This window comes from Trichomycterus rosablanca, chromosome 21 (assembly GCF_030014385.1).
Source record: "Trichomycterus rosablanca isolate fTriRos1 chromosome 21, fTriRos1.hap1, whole genome shotgun sequence".
Lineage (NCBI taxonomy): Eukaryota > Metazoa > Chordata > Actinopteri > Siluriformes > Trichomycteridae > Trichomycterus > Trichomycterus rosablanca.
In genome coordinates this window covers 941,736-961,273 of record NC_086008.1, presented here as the reverse complement: position 1 = coordinate 961,273, position 19,538 = coordinate 941,736, and the positions used below count along the sequence as shown (strand labels likewise).

Here is a 19,538-nt window from a genome sequence, read left to right as displayed (position 1 = left end):
ATTTCCGGGGCCAAACGAACCTAATCGCAAACGCAAACAACTATGGCTAAACCTGTGAACCTTTTTATATATATATTGTAAGATCCATATTGCACTAATTGTAATGATCTATGTTTATTGTCATAAATATTTTCTCTTTGGTTAAAGAATACTTATTTGAGGTGACTTGGTATTTCAGCTATTGATGATTTTTCCTGGTAATCAGTGTATGCTGTTATTCATTAGTCCTCTTCGGTGGAGCCTGCGGGGGGGCAGAATTGTACTGACTCTATATACCGACAATATTGATCAAATATACGGAAAGAAAGAGGACGTGGAGCAACAGATTTATGATCGTAGTTTTGTTTGTTATACGCCAATTGCGAACATAGTGAGTTTTTATAAGAAACTTGGATTAACGGACGAGTCAATGTAAGAAGAAAGTTAAAATAAATTCTGTTTGTGGGAAACTTAAGGAACTCGTGTTGCTGTCGTTGGAAATTGGATTTACGAACATTACCCGAGTCATAAATGTCTAGTCCTTCTCAATAGCGGTCTGGACCAGAAAAGGTCTTATTATATACATATATTATATATATATTAGAAACATACATTAAGATACAAATAAGACAAGATGTGCAGTACACTAGTGCACTTCAGGTAATCTGAATATCATGAAAAGTTCATGTCATTATTTCATGTCACCTCATCAAGAGGTAAGCGCTCATATTTTTAATTCATTACATGAAAACTGACATTTCTAACTCTTTGGTTTTACTTTTCATCAGTATAGCTTATAGCTTATATAGTAAAAATCCAGAATCTCACATTATTATATGAAATAAAATAAAAAAAGCTTAACACGTGTAATGAATATACAATGACAGTTTACCTTTTTACATTGAATTATGAACAAAAATATTACTTCATGACATCTAATCGCAAGGAAAGCGGTAAAAAGACAGTTGGGTAGTTTTTTTTTCGACTCGGACCTGTTGAAGCAGTACGGCACACAGCACTGTGGCATATTGAAAATACGAGGGACTCGGCCAACTTGGACCCGGATGTGACGTAACATAAGGTCGACACGTCACCACTTAACAAGCGGATGGGCTTTTTATTATTTTGTTCAGGTGTTACAAATGACAAGCGTTCAACTTTCCCACAGTTTGGGGAAGGGCCTTTCCGCTTCATGTGCACAAAGAGAAGGACATGGTCTGCCCCACTGAACACATTTGGGATGAATTGGAACATCCATTGCAAGCCAGGCCTACATTTTCCCCCAGTTTTCCCAATTTAGTCGTATCCGATTCCCCGATGGTATTTCTCCTCTGCTGCTGCTGTTGAGTGTAGGAAACCAGAACCTGTTTGCACACTACTAATCAAACCACATATTTTATCATGCTGGAGGAGAAAGGGGACTTCCCCAAACTGTTGCCACATATTAAAAGCATGTCATTTACCTTCTATACACCTGCTAGTGACGGATGTCTCAGAAACAACTGGATTCCATCCTCAGGAGGGGCGTCCACATACTTTTGGCCATATGGTGTATGTGGCAAGAACGTGCAACATGCTCATCTTTTCGGAGTGTGTCTGTAGGGATTTGTGCCCATTCAGTTAAAAGAGCATTTGTGAGGTCAGGCACCATTGTTGTTCCAATTCATCCCAGATGTGTTTAGTGGACGCAGACCATGTCCCTCTCTGTGCACAAACAAGAATGTGAAACATGCTCAGCATTTCGGAGTGTGTCTGTAGGGATTTGTGCCCATTTAGGAAAGGGAAGTTTTACTGTTGCAGCATGTCGTGCAAAAGCAGGGGGCGCCACTGGGGAGTGCACTGGGGAACTGGATATGTAGCCAATCTGAAAATGATGATGATGGTAACACACCTATGTCTCTTCCAGCAGAGGAGCGGCGCGGTGAAGCCGAACGCTCATAAGGAGCGGAGATGGGAGGCGAACGGCGGAGTGAAACGGCAGAAGGAGAACCAAAGCCAGAAGGAGGAGGTGATGGAGGAGGTGATGGAGGAGGTGAAGGAGGAGGAGGTGGAGGAGAACGCCTTCGACCTGCCCAATACCGACCACACCCATGAGAGGCTGCTGCAGAGGACCTACTCCAACAAGAACAAACGGGTCAGTGTGTGTGTGTATGTGTGATACCATAACTAGTCTTCTGGTTATAAACTAGTCCTCTGTGTATTTGGTAATCTGGTTCTCGGGGGGCACAGCAGGAGTCAGGCTGGCGATACTGGTCTGTTCGAGCACCTGACAGGCACATGGGCGTGGCCTCCTCGCTCCTGTGACCTGGCCGAGGTCCCGGCAGGAGTGGTGAAAGAATACGGCGAGAGTAGTGTGGTCCTATATACACTAATAAAAGTATTAGGACGCCACTTCATATTTCTGAATTTACAGCCATGATGGTCGCTACCAGATGTAATAAATCATATATACAACCAGCAACAGTTTAGGGAAGGTCCTCTCCTGTTCCAGTATGACTGTGCCCCTGTGCACTGGTTTAAAGAAACTCCAGCGTCCTGCACAGAGCCCTGAGTGCACTCAGCCCCACTCAACAGCTCTGGGATGAACCGGAACATAGACTGATCGACTGATCAGGGACAGGTCATACAAACAAACGGGCACAAATCCCCACAGACAGACTTTAAAGTCTCGTGAGAAGCTTCTGAGAAGAGCGGCTGCTGTTCTAGCTGAAAACATCACACAGAGGGTCAGTCTGTTTTAAGCAGCAGGAGGAGCAGGTGGAGGTGCAGGAGGAGCAGGATTACGAGCAGGAGGAGCAGGGGGAGGTTCAGGAGGAGCAGGGGGAGGTGCAGGAGGAGGTTTAGGAGGAGGAGCAGGATTAGGAGCAGGAGGAGGTTTGGGAGAAGCAGGAGGAGGTGAAGGAGGAGGAGCAGGAGGTGGTGCAGGAGGAGGATTCTGAGAAGCTTCTGAGAAGAGCGGCTGCTGTTCTAGCTGAAAATATCACACAGAGGGTCACTCTGTTTTAAGCAGGAGCAGGTGGAGGTGCAGGGTGAGGTGCAGGAGGAGGAGAACAGGAGAAAAACGGGGAGGTGCAGCAGAATGAGGTGCAGAAAGAGGAGGAGCAGGGGAGGTGGGGAAGGAGCAGGAGGAGGTACAGGAAAGGAAGAGCAGGGGAGAACAGGAGGATGAGGAGGTACAGGGGAGCAGGGGGAGGTGCAGGAGGAGGAGCAGGATTAGGAGCAGGAGGAGGTTTAGGAGGAGCAGAAGGAGGTGAAGGAGGAGGAGCAGGAGGAGGATTCTGAGAAGAGCGGCTGCTGTTCTAGCTGAAAATATCACACAGAGGGTCACTCTGTTTTAAGCAGCAGGAGGAGCAGGAGGGAGGACCTGTGGGAGGTGCAGGAGGAGGAGCAGGTGGAGGAGAATGATTAGAAGCAGGAGGAGGTTTAGGAGGAGCAGGAGGAGGTGCAAGAGAAGGTTTAGAAGGAGCAGGAGGAGGTGCAGGAGGAGGATTCTGAGAAGCTTTTGAGAAGAGCGACTGCTGTTCTAGCTGAAAATATCACACAGAGGGTTGGTCTGATAAGCAGCAGGAGGAGGAGCTGGAGGAGGGGGAGCAGGTGGAGGAGCAGGAGGAGAAGCAGGATTAGGAGCAGGAGGAGCAGAAGGAGGTGCAGGAGGTGGTTTAGGAGAAGGATTCTGAGAAGCTTCTGAGAAGAGCGACTGCTGTTCTAGCTGAAAATATCACACAGGTCTGACAGGTTGATCTGATAAGCAGCAGGAGGAGGAGCTGGAGGAGGGGGAGCAGGTGGAGGAGCAGGAGGAGGTTTAGGAGGAGCAGGATTAGGAGCAGGAGGATGTTTAGGAGGGGTAGAAGGAGGTGCAGGAGGTGGTGCAGGAGGAGGATTCTGAGAAGCTTCTGAGAAGGGCGGCTGCCGTTCTATCTGAAAATATCACACAGAGGGTTGTCTGATAAGCAGCAGGAGGAGCTGGAGGAGGTGCAGGAGGAGGATTTACGGCTGCACTGATTTACACCTGGTTTTGGGAGGCGCAAGAATTTCGGCACGTAAACGTCCACCGCTAATTACTCTTAGCGACCAGAGTCCATCGATCGAGCCACACGTGAGCTGGTTTTGCCCACACCGAGCACGACGGGCCCCTAAACACACCAATATAAACAGCCCGGGGTATCTAGCGCCCCCTGGCTGCGGTGCCCAGACTGCAGCTCGTCCTGAGAGCTGAAAACGTTCACGTTTACGTTTACGTGGCTCCAGGCTGGTGAAAACGCGACGGAGGGAGGCATGCGCCGAATTCTGTTTAGTATATTTCAACCGCACACACACACACACACACACACACACACACACATATCCTGATAGCGGAAGCAGGAAAGGAAAACTGGTGTAATTGCAGAGCGGAAGATGCAGCACAAAGTGGCCATCTGGATCAGTTCGATTGTGTGTGTGTGTGTGCGCGAGTGCAGTGTGTGTGTGTGTGTGTGTGTGTGAGTGTGTGCGGGGGGGTGTTGTGTACAGAAACACACACTAATGAAAGCTCTCAAATTGCTGCTTGATTTGCTCTTGTGAGCCGCGGTGGAGGAACATTGTACACACACACACACACACACACACACACACACACACAGACAGAATGAGATTTAGTCCCACAACACTAGACTTGAATGAAACTCTGTGACAATAAAAAGAACCTTGCTTGTGAGGTGTTTTAGTTAGAGCAGTGGTACTGGACTAGTAATCAGAAGGTGACCAGTTCAAGCCCCATCCCTGCCAGGTTGGGCCCCTGAGCAAGGCCCTTAATTGCTTGAATTGTGTTCAGTAAGAAAAGCTTTGGATTAAAGTGTCCGCTAGGGCAGTTTTAGCCTAGTGATTTAGGCACTGGTCTAGTGATCAGAAGGTTGTTGGTTCAAGCCCCACCATCAACAAGTTATCACTGGTGAAATCACTTCTATTGGATAAAAGCGCTAGTAACGAGCGTCTCCATCAGCTGCTAGCATTTGCTCCTCTGCATCGCATCTTCATTTCCTGTTTCCTGTCTTTGTGTCTCTGCAATTACTACAGCGAGTGAAAAGCTCTGCCTGCAGAGCCGCCAGACCAGATTAGCGCTCCGAGCACGCTGCTGCATCAACCGTACGCCATGAGGACAAAAATATGTGGACACCTGACCGGCCTTCACTCCTCTAGGAAGGCTTTCTGAAAGATTCTGGAGCGGGACTGTTGGAATTTTTGCCCATTTAGTCCAATAAGTGATTGAGATAGAGAAACAAAGCACAGTTCTGCTCTAAAGTGATAAAAAGCTCGCTTGATTGTGGACAGGAGTGTTTTGTGCTGGTTTTTGGATTACATTCGACCATCCAGACAGTTTATATATTTTTTGGTCTGACCATGGCACAATTACACAGAGCATTTTAATAGGTGCAGCCGAACTCACCTTATTTATATGGACACGGAGTCTCCAGTTGATGTTTTTGACCCAGTGGACTTTTAGAAAGTCCACAACAAACCCTAAGCTCTTGAGTTCGATTTCCAACCGGTGCTATCAGCCTGGCTGGGCGTCCAACAGGTACGAATGGCTGTGCCAGAGGGAGGGCGATGTGGTTTCGTTGGCGCAGAACATTTCTGACCTCTGCTGTCAAAGTCAAAGTTATTTGTATAGCAGATTTTTCATTGTACATTATAAGTTTCTGAACGTTGTGAGTGGAGTCACTGCAGATTCCATCATATCCAGCAGTCAGCAGGAACGGCATTGTTGGCGTGGCAGCTTGAACCAACAGGCTTCAGCCCTGGGTGGGTAAAAAGGTTCACGTCAGAACCACTTTTGGGTATAAAACAAAACAATAGATGCAGATAAAATGTGTAAGAATTAAAATGTATTATTAATAAAAAAGAAGAAAAAAGAGAAAACCTCTTCGAGTGATCGTACGTGAGAGGCAGAACGACATCAACTCACCATCACTGATCCCCACTAATCTCTGTGACCATGAACCCTTAAGGTCGAGCTCTGAGTCTTTGTTAGTGTCCTGGATGGACATTCCTGGTCCTAGAGAGATTAAACACCATCACAGTTCTGCTTAAAATGATATAAAGCTCGCTTGATTGTGGACAGGGCTGTTTTGTGTTGCTTTTTGGATTGTATTTGACCGCCAATCTTCGTCAGCATAACATGACAGTATGTTTTAGTTCAGTGCTTAGCCCCACGTCGAGGCGTCACTCATCACCCTGCTGCGAGGGCTTTCGTTCCGGAGTCCACGCTAATATATCAATTACATTTGGGTTTGCTAACACCGTTTCTAAACGTTCTCCTGCACCAGAAAATCTTTGGGCGGTGCAGAATTGCAATATGTAAAATTTTGCAGGAATTATTGAAATCCAAACACGTGGATCCAACCTAAACAACATGGTGCTGACTAGCTGCTAATGTTGCTAATAACTGCTGGATTTGCTGCTTATATGCACTTCTTAGCTTTTAGTAATATAGTATTATGCAAAAGTTTACACACCCCTGGATCAGATTCTTTGTGTCAGGATCTCACCTGGGTGGAAAAAGTAACACATTTTGTATAGGATAGAAAAATCTGTACATTTGAACAAAGCGTTACTGTTTATTTACTGAATTTAACATAGACACACAGCTGAAAGAATAAAAACATAAACGATCATGTGCACTACTGCAGTAAATTAACCGTAATTGTGCATGAAATTGCTTCTGTAGAGAATCGCTATTAACTTACACCTAGAAACACGTCAGCAAAACATGGAATTGATTTAGAATTTAAGCAGGGGGGTGTAAACTTCTGCACATGGCTGCTTTTGGACACCCTGTTGAGTTCAGTTTTATTGTTTTGTTGCACTTGATTGAATTTATTAAGCCGAAATTGAAACGAATCGCCCCTGATTCTTCACTTACAGACCTGACCCAGTATTTTTGGAAACTATGACGTCACTGTGTTGGCTCGGTGTGTGTGTGTGGTGTGCTGCTGCCACCTGCTGGTGGTGTGTGTGTGTGTGTGTGTGTGTGTGTGTGTGTGTGTGTGTGTGAACAGATATGAACAGAATGTTCTGATTCCTCTCATTATAGTACTGCATATGACCAAAAGTATGTGGACACCTGAATAGCTTGCTGGACATTGCTTTCCAAAACCATCAGTTTGGCTCTTACGTTCTCCACCCTTCTAGAAGGGCTTTCCATAGAGTTTTGGAGTGTGTCTGTGGGAATTGAGCACTGCGTTCTGGCTTGCAATCCACATTCTCTTGAGAAACTGAAATGAAGATCACAGAAGCGATGTGGTTGTGGTTGAGTTCCACATTGTGTAACGTCTAAATGGAGTTTAATGTATGCACTACAAAGCACATTTCCAGAAAAGATTTTGTACAATCTGAGAAATACAATCTGAAACTCTATTACAGAAATAGTTATACATACATTCTATGCAGCTTTGGTTCCAAGCTCTTCTTAGATTATCCAAAAATCAGTGCTGTGCTCAGCTAAGTCCACATTTTGGCAAGTTCTCCATGTCACACATGAAAAGGATCACCTGGACAGTTATCATTGAAAGGTGCAAAAGCCAACAGATGTCGTGGTGTGGGGGTGCATTAGTGCCCACGGCATGGGTGAATTGCATATTTGTGAGGGTACCATTGATGCAATGCTATTTTGGGATCCTAGAGAGACACGCGCTGCCATCATGGTGACGTCTTTTCTTTCAGCAAGGCAATGCCAGGCTTTAATCTGAATGGGGTAGTTCATGTGCTAGACCGGCCTGCCTGCAGTCCAGATGTGTCTCCTATTAAAAATGTCTGGCGCATCATGAAGATGAAAATCAGACAACGGCGAGCATGACTGTTGAGCGAGGACGGAGAAAGATTCCACTCACAAACCTGCAACCTAGGGTTTCAACTTTCAGAACTGAAAATAAGGAACACCCTGGGCTGGCGGAGGGCATAGGGTGGCGGGTGGAATGGCGGTTGTTTACCTGAGTGGGAGTGGGGGGGGGGGGGGGGGGGTGTAGGCGGTTAGGGTTGCACCTATAAAAAATATAATGAGTTTTACACCGTCATAGGAACATTATCAAAATGTTTTATTTAGGCTGTTTAACATTTATTATTTTCATTCTTTATAATAATAAATCAGAACCAAATTTTAGGCAAAACAACAACATAAAGAACATCATGTAACATTTTTTCTAATAGTGCAAACAGACAGTATACTGTCTGTAAGTCGCTTTGGATAAAAGCGTCTGCTAAATGCAGAAAATGTAAATGAACAGGTTGGTATGCTGATAAGCCTGCGCACACATGGCGTTACCAAGACTAAAAGTGAAAACTACTTAAAATAATAACCAAACGCTTTCTGATTCCCATTCAGCAGCATAGCATAGCAGCAGTTTCCTTCTATTTCATACATATTGGCCTGTCTCAGTCTAATCTGCAGCATTTCTCTCCCACTGATAAAAATACAGAACAAAGCGCGTCCCGTATCAGTTCAATACAAAAAGCGACGTTTAGTTTCCAGATAAGGAACGATTCCGTATTTTACGGGACGGTTGGCAACCCTAGTGCAACCATTAGTGTCCTCAGTTCCCCACACATGGATGGGAAAGCTGATGGAACACAGGGTGGAACACACCCCCGTCCTGACTTTTTTGGAGATAAAAATACAGTGAAGATGATCAGCACTTTTATGGGTTAAAAAAAGATTCAGGATAATTAACACATCACAGATTCTTTCTATTGCATTTTACATAGTGTCCCATTTCTTATTGAAATGTGGTTTTGTGCGATATTGTTCAAATGTACATTGTGTATAACATTTTATCTCTGAAATAAAGATAAAGCAGCACATTTCAAGGTTTAATTCACAATAAACGGGACATAAAACTAGCCACAATGCTAACAAGCTAGCTACAGAGTATTTTTTAATAAAACGTAAAACATCCTGCTTGTTGATGCATAGGATGCAGATGGGGGCGCAATAGAGTTTTTACAAAGCTGTTAATGTGGATTTTAAGGTGTGGAATTTATAGAAATAAATAATTTTAAATAATGATTTGACGTTGGTTGGGTTTAGGGTTGCCAACCGTCCCGTAAAATAAGGAATCGTTCCGTATTTGGAAACTAAATGTGGTGTTCTGTATTGAACTGATACTGGACGCGCTTTGTTCCGTATTTTTATCAATGGGAGAGAAATGCTGCAGATTAGACTGTTCAATACTAGAGCTGGGCGGTTCCTGAATCACCCGGGTTAATGATTCCAATCTTTGTACTGAATCAGGAATCACGAGTCTGAAATCTTAATTAACCCGGATCCTACGAGTCCTCTGACTGGCTGCTGCTAAGTACACGAGGCGAGTGAGCCGACTCACTGGAAACACCTCTGACTCAGATGATTTGGCTGAACCGGCTTCACTCCAGTGTATGAATCTAAGTAATAAGTTAAATATTTAATAGTTAAGAATTTACCACCACTATAAATACTTCACTGTTTGAGTAGCGCAGTGGGCAGCGCGCATCGTGCACGTTCTTCTGCCCTAGGTTCGAATCCGGCTTAGGGCGAAACTAAAGTAACACAAGCAGGGCCGGCGCTATGAGGGGCGCTGGGGTGGGCATTGCCCCAACCCTCCCCCAATTTTCTTACTGACCCCCTAAGCAACGCAGTCCAGAACCGGGCTGCATGTCGGTGTTAAGATGGATTATGTAAAAATGTTGTTTTCACTATTGAGAAAAAATGTTACATGATGTTTATGCATGTTGTTTAACCTAAAATATGGTTCTGATTTATCATTAAAGAATGAAAATAATATATGTTAAACAGCTTAAATTAAACATTTTGATAATGTCTGGGCTTTAGCCTGGGCTGTTTGTTTATGTAGAGCTCCAGTTACACTCTAATTGAATCTACGTGCATTTTATTGTATTTATTTATTCTTATTATTTTTATTTATTTCGGCTGCTTTTGTACTTGGATTTTATCTCAGTGAATGGTTTTGTTGTGCACAAGCCTCTCTGGAACTGTATTATTAATAAAATCCGCACTTCTGTACCGATGCACTAGAAGGAAACAGAAGTGCCACGGGTGGGAGAGGGAGAGGGGCTGTGGGGTGTGGGGTGAAAGGTATTTTTAGGAACCCCTGTTGTATGTGAGATTTGATAGTTTTAAAGGTTTTTTGTGATTTTAAAGTCTGAACCAGTCGGATTTATGTTCGAAACCCCCTGTAGAAGAGATGGGAGTGTTGTGTTGTGAGGGAGTCGGTGTGTGTGTGTGTGTGTGCAGTTCCAGCAGGGGGCGCTGTGGGTGTGTGTATGAGCTGAGGAGTGTGTAACGTGTTGCAGTAATGGATGCTGCTCGTGTTTCCTCATAATCACTGCATATTTCCACTGTGTGTGTGTGTGTGTTCCATGATGGATGATATTTCTCGGTGATTGAATCAGGCTGAAGTGTGTTCATGTCCTGCCGCTTTATTTAAAATTATTCACGGACTCAAGGTCAAATCGTTCTGTCGGGGAGAGCAGGCCGAAAATCGCTTTTTATTACCCGTCCTGTTTAACGACAGGAGAGGAGCTCCGGCGTTTAGCTCCTCGTGCACCATTTTGTTCCTCAGATTTCTCTTCTGAGAGGGGTTTTGGGGTGGAGGGGGGATCTGTAGAGCACCGGTTCCTAACACACACACACTAAACCAACGGTTCTTAAAATTTTATATTATTGTATCTGGTAAAAGCTATGAACCCCTCTCTAGAAGAATGGTTATAATCGCATAAACCGCCCCTCCACAATAGGTCTGCTTAAAATGCCCCCATGTATGAATTTAAAATGTATAAATGAACATATGTAACTCAGCTTTGTAATATCAGGATCTATCAGGTGTTGTTATGGCAGGAATATTTAAAAATAGTAGGATTAGGGTGGCAACTTCCATAACCCCAAAAAGAAGGGCATCAGACCCCCAAAAGGAGATCAGACCCTAAAAAGGAGGAACATCTGTTGACAAAAAAATACAACATTAGACCCCAAAAGGAGGACATCAGCCCCCTAAGAGAAGGAGATCAGACTAAAAAAGGAGGACATCAGGCCCTAAAAAGGAGATCAGACCCTAAAAAGGAGGAACATCTGTTGACAAAAAAAGACATTAGACCCCAAAAGGAGGACATCAGACCCCAAAGAGAAGGAGATCAGACTAAAAAAGGAGGACATCAGACCCTAAAAAGGAGGAACATCTGTTGACAAAAAAAGACATTAGACCCCAAAAGGAGGACATCAGACCCCAAAGAGAAGGAGATCAGACTAAAAAAGGAGGACATCAGGCCCTAAAAAGGAGGAGATCAGACTCCAAGAAGGAGGACATCAGAGCCCAAAAAAGAGGACATTAGATTCCAGAAAGAAGAACATCAGACCCCAAAATGGAGAACATCAGACTCTAAAAAGGAAGACATCACGCCCTACAAAGGAGGAGATCAGACTTCAAAAAGGACATCAGAGCCCAAAAAGGAGGACATCAGACCCCAATAAGAAGAACATCAGACCCCCAGAAAGAAGGGCCTCAGACCCCAGAAAGGTCAACATCAGACCCCAAAAATGAAAGACATTAGACCAAAAAAAAGGAGAACATCGATTAAAAAACGGAGGGCATCAGATCCCAAAAAGGAGGAACATCAGACCCCAAAATGTACGACATCAGACTCCAAAATAGAGAACATCAAACCCCAAAAAGGAAGAACATCATTCCCCAAAAAGAACATCAGATGCCAAAAAGGAGATCAGATCCCAAAAATGAAGGACATTAGACCAAAAAAAGGAGAACATCAGACCCCGAAAAGAAGAACATCAGACCCCAAAAAGGAGAACATCAGATCCCAAAGAGGAGGAGATCAGACCCCAAAGAGGAGGAGATCAGACCCCAAAAAGGAGAACATTAGACCTCAAAAAGAACGACATCAGACGCCAAAAAGGAGGAACATCACACCCCAGAAAGGAGTATTTTAGAATGGCAGGAACCCATACACCCCCTCCCCCCACAAATGTTCAATTCATGGCTGCGGCCTTGACGTCAACAGACCATTTTGCATTTAACGAGCATCACTTTCCCTAAATTTGAATATCCAGTCCCTTATACACAAAGTATTCAAATGATTTATCTGGACAGCGTTTGGTACAATAGGCATCGTCTCAAAGCAGCTCCGCACATTCCAGGACCAAAAAAAGCCTACTGAGCAGCCGAGGGCGACAGTGGCAATAAAAATACCCCAAATATTACAGGGAAGAAACTTTTAGAGCAACCAGACTCACAGGGACCTGAATCCTGCTCGGGTGGCCTGCAAAAACAAACAGATTCGCCGTGAATAAATGAAACTGTAATTTATTTTAGTAAATTAAATAAAATAAAAGGAACCTGCAACTGCTCCCAAAGTTTCACTTCATCGTGAAGGTCGCTGTTGCTCGTCCTGAATAAGGAGATGAAAGTGGGGATTAATCGTTGATGAGGCAACACAGACATCCAACCGATTTCCATTTTCCATTTTTACAGTAGCAAGGGACGTGTAGCCTAGCGGTTAAGGCACTGGACTAGTAATCAGAAGGTCGCTGGTTTAAGCCCCACCACTGCCAGGTTGCTGCTGTTGGGCCCTTGAGCGAGGCCCTTAATCCTTAATTGCTTAGACTGTATACTGTCAGAGTACTGTAAGTCGCTTTGGATAAAATGTAATTGGCTGGCACAGTGGCTCGGTGGGTAGCACTGTCGCCTCACAGCAAGAAGGTCCAGGGTTCGATTCCCAGTTGGAGCAGTCTGGATCCTTTCTGTGTGGAGTTTGCATGTTCTCCCCTTGTCTGTGTCCAAAGACGTGTGAGGTGAACAAGACTGTGTTTGATATGAAATCTGAACTGATGAATCTTGTGTAAGCAGTAGTTACCTGTCCTGTCATGAATGGAACCAAAGTGTGAAACACGACGTTAAAATCCTAATAAATAAATAAATAAATAATAATAATATAATAACGAGTGTGGAAAATCATGCACTGAGGTTCGTAGAGGAAAACAGAATGAACTCTTGTATTGGCTCGTATCAACGAACGCCGTGATTCTCCATCTCGAGTCGAGGTTCAGCTCACTGGAACGTTTCCTCTCTGTGAGGTGATAAAAGGTTCATCAGGCGAAGCTCCGATTTTTGATGAGAATAATAAAACTCACCTGCCAACGGGATGCAAATCCAGCACATTAATCTTAAATACAATCATTTTAATGAACATTTTTATGTGGCCTTTAAGCACCTACTGAACTTTTCATGGAACCCCGGTTAAGAACCCCGACACCGAACTGACCGCCGAGGTTTCGAGGCACATAACAAGATCTCGTGGTTTTAATGTTCTAGGATCAGTGACGATCAACGTCGTTTATATTAGAGAAATGATCAAACAAAGACGAAATTGTTAATAATTAATAATGAACACATAAACACAGAGGTACAGTAAACCTTGTCCTCGTTTAGTGTCACCCCGTAGTCGTACGTCTTCTAAATGAGAGGAAAAACGTGAGCGAGGACACAAAACTTACAGAACCATAAAAAGGTTCAACCATTTCAAACCGAACCGTCTGTTTACCTTTTATTTACATTCAGAACGTTTAGCAGATTCAAGGCAACTTGGCAGCGTTGAGGCTTGAACCAGAACCCTTCTGATCTCTAGTTTAGTACCTAGGTGAATGCTGAATGTCGTTAGTGCCGACCTCTGCTGAGGCTGAAGACGTCTTAGGTTCTGTTGATGTTCTTCAGAGATCTTTGTTGATCTTTTGGAAGAGATTTTGCTTTAGGCTCTGTTTCTAGTTGGTAGAAAACGGGTCCCACTGTGTTTCACACACACATCTAATAGATCCCTCACACACACCCACACACACCATCCGATCCACATCTAATAGATCCCTCACACACACCCTCACACACCATCAGATCCACATCTAATACATCCCTCACACGCACCATCAGATCCACATCTAATAGATCCCTCACCCCCACACACACCATCAGATCCACATCTAATAGATCCCTCACCCTCACATGTACCATAATATCCACATCTAATAGATCCCTCAACCTCACACGCACCATCAGATCCACATCTAATAGATCCCTGACCCCCACACACACCATCAGATCCACATCTAATAGATCCCTGACCCCCACACACACCATCAGATCCACATCTAATAGATCCCTCACACACACCATCAGATCCACATCTAATAGATCCCTCACTCTCACACGCACCATCAGATTCACATCTAATAGATCCCTCACTCACACACACACCATCAGATCCACATCTAATAGATCCCTCACCCTCACACACACCATCAGATCCACATCTAATAGATCCCTCACCCTCACATGCACCATCAGATCCGCATCTAATAGATCCCTCACCCTCACATGCACCATCAGATCCACATCTAATAGATCCCTCACTCTCACACGCACCATCAGATCCACATCTAATAGACCCCCCACCCTCACATGCCCCCCATTGGGGGTGGTCCTATTGTTTTGGCTCGTCAGTGTGTGTTTTGTGTGTGTGTGTGTTTGTTGAAACATTGTGTTGGTTTGAATGTGAGGTGTGGAATCGAGGCGCTGCTGCAGGTGTGTGTGTGTGTGTGTGTGTGTGAGTGAGTGTGTGAGTTTGTGTTTGTGTGTGTGTTTGTGTGTGTGTGTGTGTTTGTGTGTGTGTGTTCTCTGCAGCGTCTCCTCGGCTGTGTTGTGTTTGATCAGGAGAAGTGAACGCTTTCATCATGACTCCTAATTTAGCAGCTAATTAGCTAATTACTGAAGTGGAACTCAAACAAACAGATGTGGTGTTGAGAGGCTGATCGTCGGGTGTTAAACACAAATTAATAGTGGAGACAACATTACACACACACACACACACACACACTGATGCACACACACTGATACACACACACACACACTGGTACACACACACTGATGCACACACACTGATATACACACACACACACACTGGTACACACAGCAGCATACTTACACACACTAATACACAAACTGATACACATTACACACTGATGCACACACACTGATATACACACACACACACTGGTACACACACACTGATGCACACACACTGATATACACACACTGGTACACACAGCAGCATACTCTCACACACACTAATACACAAACTGATACACATTACACACTGATGCACACACACTGATATATACACACACACACTGGTACACACACACTGATGCACACACACTGATATACACACACTGGTACACACAGCAGCATACTTACACACACTAATACACAAACTGATACACATTACACACTGATGCACACACACTGATATACACACACACACACTGGTACACACACACTGATGCACACACACTGATATACACACACTGGTACACACAGCAGCATACTCTCACACACACTAATACACAAACTGATACACATTACACACTGATGCACACACACTGATATATACACACACACACTGGTACACACAGCAGCATACTTACACACACTAATACACAAACTGATACACATTACACACTGATGCACACACACTGATATACACACACACACACTGGTACACACAGCAGCATACTTACACACACTAATACACAAACTGATACACATTACACACTGATGCACACACACTGATATACACTCTGTGCGTTACTGTGTTTCTGTGTGTGTTTCTGTGTGTGTTACTGTGTGTGTTACTGTGCGTGTGTTACTCTGTGTGTGTGTTACTCTGTGCGTTACTGTGTTTCTGTGTGTGTGTGTGTGTTAGTGTGTGTTAGTGTGTGTGTGTGTGTTGCTCTGTGTGTGTTACTCTGTGTGTGTGTGTTACTGTGTGTGTGTTACTGGGTTACTGTGTGTGTTACTGTGTGTGTGTTACTCTGTGTGTGTGTGTTACTGTGTGTCTTACTGGGTTACTGTGTGTGTGTTACTGTGTTTGTGTTACTGGGTTACTGTGTGTGTGTGTTACTGTGTGTGGGTTACTGGGTTACTGTGTGTGGGTTACTCTGCGTTACTGTGTTTCTGTGTGTGTGTGTGTTACTGTGTGTGTTACTCTGTGTGTGTGTTACTGTGTGTGTGTTACTGGGTTACTGTGTGTGTGTTACTGTGTGTGTGTTACTCTCTGTGTGTTACTGGGTTACTGTGTGTGTGTGTGTTACTCTTTGTGTGTTACTGTGTGTGTGTGTGAGATACTGTGTGTGTTGTGTGTGTGTGTGTGTTACTGTGTGTGTGTTACTGTGTTACTGTGTGTGTGTGAGATACTGTGTGTGTTACTGTGTGTGTGTGTGTGTTATTCTGTGTGTGTGTGTTACTGTGTGTGTTACTGTGTTACTGTGTGTGTGTGATACTGTGTGTGTGTTACTGTGTGTGTGTGCGTGTGTGCGTGTGTTACTGTGTGTGTTACTGTGTTACTGTGTGTGTGTGTGTGATACTGTGTGTGTGTTACTGTGTGTGTTACTGTGTTACTGTGTGTGTGTGTGTGTGATACTGTGTGTGTTACTGTGTTACTGTGTGTGTGTGTGTGTTACTGTGTGTGTTACTGTGTGTGTGTGATACTGTGTGTGTTACTGTGTGTGTTACTGTGTTACTGTGTGTGTGTGTTACTGTGTGTGTGTTACTGTGTGTGTTACTGTGTGTGTGTTACTGTGTGTGTGTTACTGTGTGTGTGTGTGTGCGTGTGTTACTGTGTGTGTTACTGTGTTACTGTGTGTGTGTGTGATACTGTGTGTGTGTTACTGTGTGTGTGCGTGTGTTACTGTGTGTGTGTGTGTGTGTTACTGTGTGTGTTACTGTGTGTGTGTGATACTGTGTGTGTTACTCTGTGTGTGTGTGCGTGTGTTACTGTGTGTGTTACTGTGTTACTGTGTGTGTGTGTTACTGTGTGTGTGTGTGCGTGTGTTACTGTGTGTGTTACTGTGTTACTGTGTGTGTGTTACTGTGTGTGTGTGCGTGTGTTACTGTGTGTGTGTGATACTGTGTGTGTGTTACTCTGTGTGTGTGTGCGTGTGTTACTGTGTTACTGTGTGTGTGTGTGTGTGATACTGTGTGCGTGTTACTGTGTGTGTGTGTGTTATTCTGTATGTGTGTGTTACTGTGTTACTCTGTGTGTGTGTGTGTGTGTGTGTGTGTGTGTGTGTGTGTGTGTGTGTGTGTGTGTGTGAGAGAGAGTTTCCTGATGAATAAGGGCGACCCCGGCGGCCCTTGGCGGCATTGATTAGCGATAATTGGAGGGAGTCAGAAGGCGAGAAGTGTCTCTAAATAAAAATTGGCCAGTGTGTTAATTGCACGTTCCTGTGTGAGCGGCGGCGGCGGCGGCGCCTCGGGCCCCGAGCACGCAGCGCTAATTGGCCCCCTTCAATGAACATAATTAGAGCGATTGTTAAGAGATAAAGGAAAGGTTTAACGAGCACCGAGGCTCTGTCACGAGGACGAGAGGAACATCACACACACACACGCACGCACGCACGCACGCACACACACACACACACACTGTTCTAACACACTCACACACACTCACACACTGTGCTGAGTTTAATTAACAGAGGAGTGTGTTCATGGATATAAAAGCTGTTTAAGAGGTGTGTGTGTGTGTGTGTGTGTAAAGGCTGGAGATCAAAGCATCTCACTTCTCCTTCTCATCCACAAGTGATTTGCAGTTTCTTCTCTCTTGTATAACAGTAAAATAAGAGTCGTTTTGTTGATAAGTACGGATGGAGGGAGATGATGGAGGGAGATGATGGATGGAAATGATGATGGAGGGAGATGATGGTGGAGGCAGATGATGGAGGGAGATGAAGGAGGTGATGGAGGGAGATGATGGAGGGAGATGATGGTGGAGGGAGGTGATGGAGGGAAATGATGATGGAGGGAGGTGATGGTGGAGGGAGATGATGGAGGGAGATGAAGGAGGTGATGGAGGGAGATGATGAGGAGGGAGATGGAGGTGATGGAGGGAGTTGATGATGGAGGGAGATGAAGGAGGTGATGGAGGGAGATGATGGTGGAGGGAGGTGTTGGAGGGAGATGTTGTGGAGGGAGATGTTGCAGGGAGATGAAGGAGGTGATGGAGGGAGATGTTGGTGGAGGGAGATGTTGTGGAGGGAGATGAAGGAGGTGATGGAGGGAGGTGATGGTGGAGGGAGAGGATGGAGGGAGATGTTGGAGGGAGATGAAGGAGGGAGATGAAGGAGGTGATGGAGGGAGACGTTGGAGGGAGATGATGGTGGAGGGAGATGTTGTGGAGGGAGATGATGAGGAGGGAGATGAAGGAGGTGATGGAGGGAGGTGATGGTGGAGGGAGATGATGGAGGGAGATGAAGGAGATGATGGAGGGAGATGATGGAGGGAGATGAAGGAGGTGATGGAGGGAGATGTTGTGGAGGGAGATGATGGAGGGAGATGAAGGAGGTGATGGAGGGAGATGTTGTGGAGGGAGATGATGGAGGGAGATGAAGGAGATGATGGAGGGAGATGATGGAGGGAGATGATGGAGGGAGATGAAGGAGGTGATGGAGGGAGATGTTGTGGAGGGAGATGATGAGGAGGGAGATGATGAGGAGGGAGATGGAGGTGATGGAGGGAGTTGATGATGGAGGGAGATGAAGGAGGTGATGGAGGGAGATGATGATGGAGGGAGGTGTTGGAGGGAGACGTTGGAGGGAGATGTTGGAGGGAGATGATGGTGGAGGGAGATGATGAGGAGGCAGGTGATGGAGGGAGATGATGATGGAGGGAGACGTTGTGGAGCTGACTGTAGGTGTGGGAGGTTTGGATGTTAAATTTCCTGCGGCTCTTAAACCTCTCGACCTTTAACATGTAGAGAATCTATTTCAGTCTGTTTGGGTATCGAGGCAAAATTTACTGTTCTGTTATAAACACACCGGAGTAAAATGTACATTTACACTGAAGTACAACATCAATTATATTATTATTATTATTATTTATTATTATCTTTATTATTATTATTATTATACAATTATATTATTATTATTTATTATTATTATTATTATTATTATTGTTATTGTTATTATTATTATTATGTAATTATATTATTATTATTATTTTATTATTATTTTTATTATTATTATTGTTTTATTATTATTATTCTTATTATTATGTAATTATATTATTATTATTATTTTATTGTTATTATTATGTAATTATATTAATATTGTTTTATTATTATTATTATTATTTAATTATATTATTATTATTTTATTATTATTATTATTATTAATAAATATTATTGATATTATTATTAATTATTTATTGTTATTATTATTATTAATTATCATATTATTATTATGACTTAATAATATAGTAATATAATAATTATTTTTGTTATTAATATTTTTTTTTTTCTTCTATTGTCATATTATTATTATATTAATTATTTTATCTTATGATTCCTACTATTATTATTATTATTATTTATTTTCTTATTAAATTGTTATTGTTGTAATACTATTTTAATTAACTTTATTATTAGTAGTAATTATTATTATTTTATAATTGATATTCTTATTATTGTTATATAATTTA

The 19,538-nt window shown here is 43.7% G+C and overlaps 1 protein-coding gene across 6 annotated transcripts in view; it reads left to right on the top strand.

Moving 5' to 3' along the window:
- Window positions 1–19,538, top strand: part of fbrsl1 (fibrosin-like 1) — a 216,396-nt gene that overhangs the window by 17,477 nt on the left and 179,381 nt on the right. For 5 of the 6 annotated variants that reach the window (XM_063017418.1, XM_063017419.1, XM_063017417.1 and 2 more), the window contains exon 2: window positions 1,886–2,113. In XM_063017418.1, coding sequence (XP_062873488.1) covers window positions 1,886–2,113 — 228 coding nt within the window. The remainder of the gene's footprint in view (window positions 1–1,885; window positions 2,114–19,538) is intronic. The other variant, XM_063017416.1, reaches the window with a different exon arrangement.